Here is a 12021-nt window from a genome sequence, read left to right as displayed (position 1 = left end):
GGGATTAGTTTCCAAAATTTACAAACAGCTTGTGCAGCTCAATATCCAAAAAAAGAACAACCCAAGCAAAAAATCGGCAGAAGACCTAAATAGACAATTCTACAGAGAAGATACGCAGATGGTCAAGAGGCATATGAAAAGATGCTCATCATTGCTAAGTATTAGAGGAACACAAATCAAAACTACGAGATATCACCTCACACCGGTCAGAATGGCCATCATCAAAAAATCTACAAATAATATAAATGTTGGATAGGGTGTGGTGAAACGGGAACCCTCCAACACTGTTGGTGGGAATGCAAATTGGTACAGCCAGTATGGAGAACAGTATGGAGGTTCCTTAAAACAATAAAAATAGAGTTACCATATGATCCAGCAATCCCACTCCTGGGCATATATCCAGAGAAAAACATGGTTCAAAGGATACATGCACAAAAGAATAGATACATGTATATGTTTAACTGAATCACTTAATCACTTTGCTGTACACCTGAAACTATCAATAACATTGTTAATCCACTGTATTCCAATGCAAAATAAAAATTTAAAAACAAAAAATATTAAAACCTAGACATTAACAGTTTGGCAAACTCTTTTCTTTCAACATTTTGTCTTTCTTTTCATAGAGTTTTGTACTTTATAAAGAATCATTCCTTCTTTAATTTTTAAAATTGTAAAAATAGTTATGCCCTTTGAAAAATATTTAAATTTATGGAAACATGTAGAGTAAAAAAGGAATATATTTTAAAATAGTACTATACATATGCATTTCTTTTACATTTGGGAGATAATTGCTATACATTTTAAAAAGCCACGTGTTATACACTTTTATACTAAAACATAAACGATCATATCTCTTCCAGCATATTATACCACATAGCTAATACTGTTAAAGCACATACCTCCTTTTCTAACATCAAGCCTTCTGCTCTGAGGTTCTTTTCAAATGTGTTTCTTTTGTCATACTGTATATTTGACTTTCTATAAACCAGGATGTAATCAATCCGCTTTTTGCCATCTTTGAATAGAAGTCCACTGGAAGCTATGTAATTCATGTCATTCTGCAAATAAAGCAAGGGTTGTTAATAGTGTGGGTTAGATAAGCACACACATTTTGCTTTCAGTCACTTCCATTTGAATAATGGCAATCCAATATAAAAATGTGTTTTTTACATTCCAATTGTGAGATAAGAAAAGATCATTTTAAAAGTTTGCAATCTACAGTAGGAGACAAGCTAGCAAGTGACGTTTTAGGATTTGAAATTAGGCAGTCTGACACCAGAACATGGATTCTCTGATGTTAGCATCAAAATGTGTATGTTTTATTCAATAAGACCCTGCAAAAATAATTGCCAACATACATTGAATATTTGCTCAAAATCAGGCCCAGACATAAATGTTTTACATATTTTAATATTCAAACTTTCATTTTGAAGATAAAGACAACAAGGTTTAAACAACATAAGCATTGAGAACCGAAATTAACATAATGTCCTACATGAAATAATACTCAGATAAGACATTATTTTCCTAAACCTATGTTCAACAACACCAAACCAAACAATTCCTGGGCTGCTTGTTCCAAGAAATACTTGCTCCCAGAATACAAGACTGTGATCCAACTAAAACAGCCTACTTATTAAGACTAATTGCATGCTTATTAAGACTTCTTTAAGGTCCTCCCCTTGCTCTGTCCACCCACCCCAGCTGTTTTTCCCATACTCCGACCAATTTTCAACCAACTTCCTCCCTTGCAAGATTTACCTTAAAATCCTCCAGTCCAGGTCCTAGAACCCTCTGAAAACTCTTCCCTAACTTCATCTTTTTAAAACACTACTAAGACTACCCAGGTGGTATCCTTACTTGCTGTAACTTTAATAAAATTAATTTTTATGATCAACTGATTTTCATGATGGTCTTTTTTGGGGGCTGGCACTTTGCCAGGAAACGGTTCCGCATTACTTGAATTCAAGTTTGACTCCCAGTCCATGTTCTTAACTATTCTATACATTATCCTTCTTTCTCACATTTTCCATCAAACTATTTAAATATCTGTACCAACTCTCTATTCCATTTTTCCCCATACAGGCATTCTTGAGATTCAAAAATGTCTTAACATTTGGAGAGCTATCTGATAATTTCAGACAAAGGCATCTCCAACTTCTTTGGAGGAGTCTACTTGGGACATACATGCAGCTCGAGGTAAAAAAGTGAGGACCAGAGTAACCTGGTGGCCAAGGAGTCATCCAGGTGAAGCAATAAAAAAGATATCTGAGTGACTGTCATCCTATAGGGACAGGTTAGGCTGCTCAGGAGCTGTCTTTTTAGAAAGAATAGGTTCATGTGTGTGAATCTGGGGGTATTAGAGACTCCCACGTTCAAGGACAGGAAGGTTTGCATCGCCTTTTCTTTAATGAATAAAAAGATTTTGAGATGCCCAGGATTATTTTATTGGTTACTATAAAGTGACTAAACTCCAGCAGAGTCATCAAGGCCTTGCAGTTGCATAATAATGATGATAATAATAGCTATCACTAACTGATCACTTACTATGGTGCCAGGCAGTGTGCCAAGTGTTTTATTCTCATAATTCTTTAAGGTAGATATTGATATGAGTACCAGAAGCCAAAGAGGTTAAGTGACATCCCAGATGTCATGGAAACGGCAATAGTGAAACTAGAACTCTCACCTATTTGATGGTGGTCTTGACAACTATATTGCAAAAGACAAGGAAGTATATATACGTGCACATTACTAAGTCTGGGGCTTGAGCAGTAATAGAAGGCTAACTGGCCAAAAGGCCATTTACAGGTCCTATAGGATGGAGACACTGGGGATTTATGGCCAGAGAAGACACAATTAACTTCAGACTTTAGAGTGCTTTTGCCTCCACCACTCCAGAGGTTTCTTTGGCCAGCGTCACCAATGACATACTCATTGATGTATCCCATTAATCAATTTTCTATCCTCTTCTTTACCTTTCAGTAGTTGAATCACTCACTCCACCTTGAAATACATTTTTTTCTTTTGCACTCCCAAGACATCTCATTTATTTGGATTTTTTCCTACTTAAATGGTTCCTTATTCTCAGCTTTTATTTCTTTCTTCCTCTGATTTGTTAAAGGACCAGTCATTGATTCTCTTGCCTTCTTTATTTGCATTCCCTTCCTTGTGATTTCATTCAGTCTTGTGGTTTTAAATAAGAATCTATATGCTGACTACATAATTAATATTCATAGGCTTGTGTATCCAACTGCCTTCCTGATTTCTTCACTTGGATGTCTAATAGACATCTCAGAGTTGACTGTCCAAAATGGAATTCTTTATTTAATCCAAGCAGATGTTTCCCCAAACCCTCTTTATTCTGATTGGTTGCAAATCTATCCTTTAAATTGCTCAGATCAAAAATCTCGAGTCATCTTTATTTCCTCTCTTTTCACCCATCTAATATTCAGATCATCAGAAAATTCTTCAAAATATATATAGAATCTGACCACTTTCTAACACTTTCATTATTACTCTTTTCTAAGATATATCATATATTGACTACATTATTATAATAGTCTGACTCATCTCCTAGCTTCTATCTTTGCTCCTCTAAAGTCTATTCTCAACATGACAGTTAAGACACTTGAGTGATCCTCCGCATTTTAAACGACATTATATAACTCCTCTCTTCAAGACCCTACAGCTGCTTTCCACGATATTCCATTCTTGATCCTACTTTTCCTAATCTATTTACCTTAGCAACTGTTAAATTCCAACATGTTATATAACACTAAATAATTTACTTATTAATTATCCTTTGTTTACTGTCTACCTTGTTCTATTGGAATATAAATTTTACAAAGGTGATAAATTTTTTCTGTTTTGTTCACAGAGTATTTCAAACATCTAACCCAGGGCCAGACACATAGTAAGCATTAATAGATATTTATGGGAAGAAGGAGGGAAGGAAAGAAGTGAAAGGAAAGAAGGGAATAATCCATAGTTATGTGTATCCAGGTAGGAATAACCTCAAAAATTTAAGGCCATTAAAATATCATGTGGTCATTTCTCATCCTCTCCCCTCCAACAGTAACACAAATCAAATTATAATCAAATAAGATGAATGATCACAAAATTGTAGCAGAACTGCAATAGCCATGGCTTTCCCTTGGTGTTATACCATGACACACTGCCTCCAGGCATCTCCATGGTAATGTAAACAAAGATTGAGCTAAAATAAGATTATATAAAATTTTTCCTCTGCATTTTCTTTTTCTTAAAGTCTACCACCCTCTTAATACCAGTCCACTATTAAGTATCACCTGAATCTTAAATTAATAATAAAATATTTAATCCCAGGTGAAGGTAAAATCCTTCAATGAGAAGACCCAGAAATCACATGACTGGTTGGTAGGAAAACTATGAGAAGATAAGATAGTGTTAAAATATTTTATGTGCTTTCCCTATTTTAAGAGTAGCATGGACTGAAAGTAGAACCCTGATAGGTATTGTTATCTGCTACTTAATCTGTTAGATTAAGCAAAATAAATGTTAAACTCTCCCAGAGAAGCAACTGCCTAACTATTTAAAAACCAAAAACCAAAAAACCTACATCTTTTTATGATAAGTGACCTTCGGTATTATTCACAGGTTTTGTCTCTGTCTGTGTAAACATGTTCACAAATTCTATTAACTAGCATTCTAATTTACTATCTAATTATTTTTTCATTCTAAATTATGAATAATGAGTTTTACCAGTTTATCAGGAAAAAAGAAAAGTAGTTTTCAAAATGGTAATAAAGAAGAATGGAAAGATTTGGAAATCTCTTCTGAATTACGTATAAAGAACATAATATAGGTTCTACATAATTTTAAGGTTAAGAATATTACATTTTATTTTAATACATATTTGGCAACCATTAACCAAGATGTTGATTAACCCACGTTCAAATCTGTTGCCTAAAAGCAGAATTGATGGGAAATTTATTATCTAGACAACAAAAGAACCACCTCCTTTTTTGATATAATAACGGTTGTTCAAACATGAAATCAAGACTCATCTGGAACAGTGAAATGTTTTCCAGTTACAATGTGGAATGCATTCCATTTTATACCAGGTTTTTCATGTTTATTGTTCCCAGAAGACAGAATAAAACTAGCTTTTCTCAGAGAAACTGGGATGCAGATCATCCATCAGGTACCTAATCTTTCAACAGCTTCGAAAACCACTTAATTATTTAAGGCATTGTAAACCATGAAGCGCAGAGACTTTCAGAAAAGCTTGTCTTCCTAAAGAGTATCTTGAGAACACCCAAGTTAAGGTTCAGGTTTGCAAACATTTTAGACCATTTGCAAAACTTCAATAGAAGTCTGCCTATTTGCATGAGAATGCCTTTTAGGGTATTCTTCAAATAAAATTACGGCAGTAACTGCTTGTTTGTGAGATCCATATATTTTCTAGCATTTATTCTTCTCAATCTAACAAGAACACCTAATGAACACCTAATGTGTGCGAGGTGCTGTGCTAAACTCCAGGGATAAAAATAAGTAGACACTGAATATTTTCAGAGATTTTAGCATACATATGGAGTGATAGGCCTGCAAATGTTTAGCTACATTGCTATCTTACATGTGCAGTAACTCTGAGTTACAGAGTTGAAGAATGTCAGGGTATAACCAGAGGAAACCTGATTAATGGGTATCAGAAGCCATCAAGGGTCATATTAGCTAGGTGAATTTACCACAGTCCTTCCTCAGGCCACTGCAAAATTAGATCTTGTCACTAATCTGCAAGTGATTGCTGATTTTCTGTTAACCATATCTTTGAGGTAGTAAAACACAGTTAAGGTATTGAGCTCTGGATCAGACAGAGCTGGGTTTTAATTAACTGTGTTCTTAGACATGTAATTTAACTTCATTGCTCAGCCTCAATTCCTGTAGCTTTGAAGTGAAGATAATATTATCAACATTGTAAGATTGTTGTTATGACTAAATGAGATAACGCGTACAGAGCATTCTCCATATAATCTGACTCACTTTACAAGGCTTAAGAAAAAGTTAGCTATTATCACAAGAAAACAAGGTAAAAAATGTATGCAATGCATTAATTCCTGTTGGAATTTTTCTTATTTTCTAATGATCCAAATGACACCTTTCACATTTTGGAATGTTATCTTTCTCAGGACAAAGACAGATAGAAACATAGAAAAATAAGCCAAAGGATGTTAGTGTGAATATGGAATTAGAGCAAAGGAAAGCAGATCTGCTTTATATATACTTATGAAACATGATTTATTACAAAATAAAAAGTGCAACAAACAGAAGCATAACAATTATTATAAGACAAACACCTTTATAACTACTACCTAAGTCATGAAACACCAGATGCCCCCCGTTTTATCCTTTCTCTCAATCATGATGCCCTCTGCACCCCTCTCCCCCAAGGTAATCATAATCCTGTCATTTATAGTACTATTTTCCCATTTTTCTTCAGTTTTATCACCAAAGGATATATCCTTCAACATTATATTTGAGTTCTGTCCTTTTCAAACTTTATGTAAATGCAAATATATAATGAGTAATCTATTGTGTCTGGCTTCTTTCATGTAATACTATGGGTGTGAAATCCATCCCTGATTTCCATATATATGTAGTTTATTTTTTCACTGTTATATTACCCTATGAATACAACAAAACTTATTTATGCTTTCTACTAATGATGGATATTTGGGCTGTTTCTAGTCTTAATTATTACAAATAAAGCTAAAATAGGTATTCATGTGTACATCTTGTAATACAACTGTCCATATGTTTCTATCAAGTATGTACCTAAGAGAAAAACTGCTGATTCACAGGGAATGCTTGTTTTCAACTTTAGTAGACAATGCCAAACTACTTTCTAAACCAATTTAAATCTCTACCAGTAGTATTTAAATTACCCCTGCTTTATAACTTCTTCCCAGTCTTTTAGAAATAATAATTATTACTATTTTTTTTAGACATCCTGGTCTATTCTTAAAAATTGGACTTATTTTCCATAATATGTGGAAATGAGAAGAAAACACTCTTCTCAGTACGCAAGAGTCTCAGGTGCTACTAGTATCTACTCCTACCCACAACACTACGTTTATCCAAATTTCGGTGTTTGGAATGCAACAAATTATTGCCATGCTCATTTACCGGGTATTTCTGCTTTTGTTTGGATTTAGAGAGAGAGGCACAGATGCGGAAGGGCAGAGGAAGCAGGGCATGACTCAGGCCCACTCAAAAGACTGCGCCTGTTGAGAAGGGTAGCAGAAGCTTAGTTTCCTAGAGTGTGTGGCCACTGCAACCCCAAATTAAGGATAGACTGTGGGCCAGGTTAGCCCAAGTCTCCTCTGTAATTTCGGTGCCATTAGGCTGGTTTCAGTTAATAAGGCCAAGTGTCTGTTCCAGGCTTGCGTTTCTTAATCCTATCCTACAAATCTTCAAATAATGAAAATCTTTTTCATTAGTTTCCAGCGGTGGTGTTTGCTTTTGTGTTTCTGTATCCTTTTTTGGCAGTCTCTAATGGAAAACTTGGGAGAACGCAGTCCAGACACTGTGATTCTCATGCCATGTTTTACTCAGAAGTTCTAGCTTTACACTCCTTAATTAGAGAAACAGCCAAGCAGCCTTTATATGTAACTGTAATTTATTTCAGAGTAAAACCATTCCTCATAATAGCTCTTGTAATTGGCCTTACCTGTTACAGAGAAAAACAAAAAGGGTTTTAATATTTTTTTCCATTTCAGACAAATGAGAAGCAGTTTTGTCAAGAAAAATCACATATTTACAACAACAAAAAACATCCCTATTAAAAAAAACAAATTAACAGAAAGCACATCTTATACTACGGTTCAAAAGAGATTCCACACATAGGTGTAAATTTAGTAAGTGCTACTGGATTAATTAAAATTCTGGCTCTTCTATCAGAGAAAGTTTTAATTTTAAAGTGGTACTTATAGAAGAAAAATGTTTTAATTTTCTGAGTTTCCTGGGGGATAAAAAATATATTAATACATACATATATATATATATTTTAATGCACCAACCTTAACTTAAAATGTGCCAGAAATGTTATTACTATTCAAATGTTTCTATGCAAATCTTCTCTAATTATGAGTCTGAGGAATCTCAAAATATCTGACCTCAGTGTTACACAGTGTGGTTTCACTGCTGGTAAAAACCTGGCCAGGCTTGTCTTACCGCCTCCTTAACAGAAAGTCAACCCCACCTCTAGTCCACACAGCCATCAGAAATATACAAACCTCTATCTGGTAACTCTGGAGTACTCTAATCAGATGGCAGAGTCTCTAACTGATTGCATTCCAACTCCTGTTATTTACGGTCTGGCAGACATTTAAGAAAATAACAACTAATTAACATTTAAAGAAATACTACTACTAATATAAGCTAAGCAGAAAACAAGTACTCCTCTACATACTCTGCATATATTAACACATTTCATGCTCACAGAAACTGAGAGATAACTACTCTTTTTCCCATATCACAGATGTTAAAATTGAGGCAGACTTTAAAATGGGTGGAAAGGGCTTTTCATTCTCTATATTCTCAACTATTGCTGAGATAGGAAACCAAGGGCACAGGAAAGGATCATACATTTTATATCACTGTTATAATTACCACCACTGATGTTGTCACTTATGGAAATAGAGAATTTTTAATAATTTTAATTAAAGAACTAAAAGAATAATTCATTTGCTGAATTAGCTTTCTAATCTTGTACTATTAGGATTTGAGATATCTATTTCTAATGATAGATTGACTCAATAGTCATAATGATAGCTAACGTTTATCAAAGCTTTTCTATAAGCCAAGAATTTAGCCAAGCACTTATATATACCAACTAATTTAATCCTTATAAGAACCCAATACGGCAGTTTTATCATTAGCCCAGTTACACGTATAAGGCAACAGTGCCCAAGGTCAGTGAGTCAGTCAGCTGTAGTGTGGATTAGAATCCAGGCAGGCTGAGATGAAGTGCCGACTCTTAAGCACTGCATTTTTTTTTTTACATCTTTATTGGAGTATAATTGCTTTACAATGATGTGTTAGTTTCTGCTTTATAACAAAGTGAATCAGTTATACATATGTTCCCATATCTCTTCCCTCTTGCGTCTCCCTCCCTCCCACTCTGCCTATCCCACCCCTCCAGGCGGTCACAAAGCACCGAGATGATCTCCCTGTGCTATGCGGCTGCTTCCCACTAGCTATCTACCTTACGTTTGGTAGTGTATATATGTCCATGCCTCTCCCTCACTTTGTCACAGCTTACCCTGCCCCCTCCCCATATCCTCAAGTCCATTCTCTAGTAGGTCTGTGTCTTTATTCCCGTCTTGCCCCTAGGTTCTTCGTGACCTTTTTTTTTTTTCTTAGATTCCATATATATGTGTTAGCATACGGTATTTGTCTTTCTCTTTCTGACTTACTTCACTCTGTATGACAGACTCTAGGTCCATCCACCTCACTACAAATAACTTAATTTCGTTTCTTTTTATGGCTGAGTAATATTCCATTGTATATACGTGCCACATCTTCTTTATCCATTCATCCAATGATGGACACTTAGGTTGCTTCCATGTCCTGGCTATTGTAAATAGAGCTGCATTTTATAATCCCTCTCTGCTTAGCGAGATGCTATTCCTATTTTCATTTTACTTTCCTCACCCTGACTCTTATTCTGTATTGCATGTGTATATTTCATAATTATGGCATGCTACTGATTAAAAATCATTATTAACCATGGAATTCAATCAATTTATAACTAATAAGGTATTGATTCCATTAACCCCCAGAGATAGCTTGTGATATCTTGGCAGCGGGGCCTCCATAATATGATCGGCTTAGTATTTAGCAAGCTGTGCCACACTGACTTTGAAAACAAATGTTTTAAGATTCACAAGACAGTGCATCACTCAAAGAACCCAAAGGGTGCCTTGTCACCCAACCACAGAAGGCTCCCTCTGAGGCCTGGCAGATAAAGTATACATGGAGCTCAGGGCATGGAAGAGAGAGATGTTGCTGACTGATTGTTCTTTCAGAGGCAGAGCTAGGGCAACAAGGTGAGCTCAAAGCAGGATTCAGAAATCAGTCATAAGCTTCTTCTCTAGTGGCAGTCTAAGAGCCACTTGTCTCATTTGGGATTCCCATGGGGAGTCTCTTCATCTCCCTTTCACTTGAGACTTAGTGGACGCACAAGCTGTGTGGCTCTGTGTAACCCCCAGATTAAGGAAAGAGGTTTGGGAGAAGCAGTCAGTGCCTCCTCTTTCCCACTACTCATGCTTCTTGGGAAAATAGGGAAGGAAACAAGCCCCCGCCTTCTACCCTGACCTAGAGGGAGGTGCACATGGATTCAGCAGCCTTGCCTGCCCACAGCATATGGCATTGGTGAGACAAAGCTGTTTGCTCCAAATGGTAGCTTCGATAACAAAGCACCCTAAAAATTCTGGACCTTACTCTAATCTGGACCTAGATCTAATTTTTGAATCTCACTCTCCCAGGGAGAGGACTTTTAGAGGAAGTGAGTCACTTGGGGAAAAGATAGGACTAAAGCTTCCTGTTTTTCTTATTTCTTGATAACTTCACAGGGTTCAGAGTTTCATGGTTTGTTTTTAAATCATACCAATTTTTTCAGCTTTAGAAGTGACTGAGTTGCCAAGTGAAAGAAGCCGGTTGGAAAGGCAACATATTGTATGATTCCAACTATATGACATTCTGGAAAAGGCAAAACTATGAGGACAGTAAAAAGATCAGGGGTTGCCACGGGTTAGGAGGAGTTTTAGGGCAGTGAAACTACTCTGAATGATACTATAATGATGGATACATATCATCATAAATTTGTGTTAACTCAGAGATTGTACAATAGCAAGAGTGAACACTAATATAAACTACAGACTTTGGGTGATTATGATATGTTAATGTGGGTTCATCAATTGTAACAAACGTACACTCTGGTGGGGATGTTGATAATAGGTGAGGCTGTGTGTGAGTGGGGGCAGAGAGTATATGGGAAATCTCTGACTGCTCCATTTTTCTGTGAACCTAAAACTGCTTTTAAAAAGAAAGTCTTTTTAAAACACCGAGTTAAATGTCATATACCTTACAAGCTACTCTATGTCTCTTATTGCCATTTTCCTAGCAATATTAAATTTACATCTTGGGGAAAAAAGAGACATCTTCAAGTAAAAAAGTAAAAACTGAAGGACTTTGTTTCTTTTCATTTTGCTGCATGATCCTTTTTCTCTAATAAGACAATGTTCAAGAAATATTTACTTTACAATGTTTATATACATATATATTTATTTATTTATCTACTATGTGCTAAGGATGCTTGTAGGCTCTGAGAATATTGCAATGAACAAGGCAAAATGAGGTATATCCTCCTGTAAGGAAGATACAGTAAAGAAATAAATACATGATATAATCCAGATAGTGCCAAGTACTATGTAAAAATAAGTTTGGTGTTTTGGAGGAGCGTCAGTAAAGACCACTTTAATGGACAGAAATAAAGATGTAGGATTTTCAGTTGGGGCAATAAGATTCAAGTTACAGAGATCAGTCAAATTTATTTTTCTATAAAAGGAATAGTTCAATAGTTCACATAATTATTGTGAAGGGATGATTAAGTAATAAGGCAATGTGCATAAGTAGGATGATCTCTTGTTCATTTTAACACCCCATCCTTACACATAGGATACAATAAATATGTTAAATGAGATAATGCATAAATGACAAGAGTAAAAATTATGTAAAATATTGTAAACTTATTATTACTACTACTATTATAATTATGTGATGTTATTATTTACTCTACTCAATATTATTACCATTATTTTACTCAATATTATTAAGTAGAAATATAGAGGAGAGGGAGAAAGTTCTGAAGAGGGGGCCCTTTGTGTAGCCAGGGAAGTAAATAAGTACAAAAGAAAAGTGATTTTTGAAAATATCGCTTCTTACACTAAAGAGATTCATGAGATTAGGCCCTTATAT

The 12021-nt window shown here is 35.4% G+C and overlaps 1 protein-coding gene across 1 annotated transcript in view; it reads right to left on the bottom strand.

Annotated features, from left to right (window-relative positions):
- Positions 1-12021, bottom strand: part of ANO3 (anoctamin 3) — a gene marked incomplete at both ends in the record, with an annotated part of 414423 nt that overhangs the window by 123281 nt on the left and 279121 nt on the right. The window contains 1 exon segment of the mRNA XM_082845360.1: positions 903-1061. Coding sequence (XP_082701486.1) covers positions 903-1061 — 159 coding nt within the window.

This window comes from Leucopleurus acutus (assembly GCF_964270905.1).
Source record: "Leucopleurus acutus genome assembly, chromosome: 8".
NCBI classification, from domain to species: domain Eukaryota; kingdom Metazoa; phylum Chordata; class Mammalia; order Artiodactyla; family Delphinidae; genus Leucopleurus; species Leucopleurus acutus.
The sequence above is the reverse complement of the archived record's forward strand: the minus strand, read 5'-3'. Positions and strand labels throughout refer to the sequence as shown.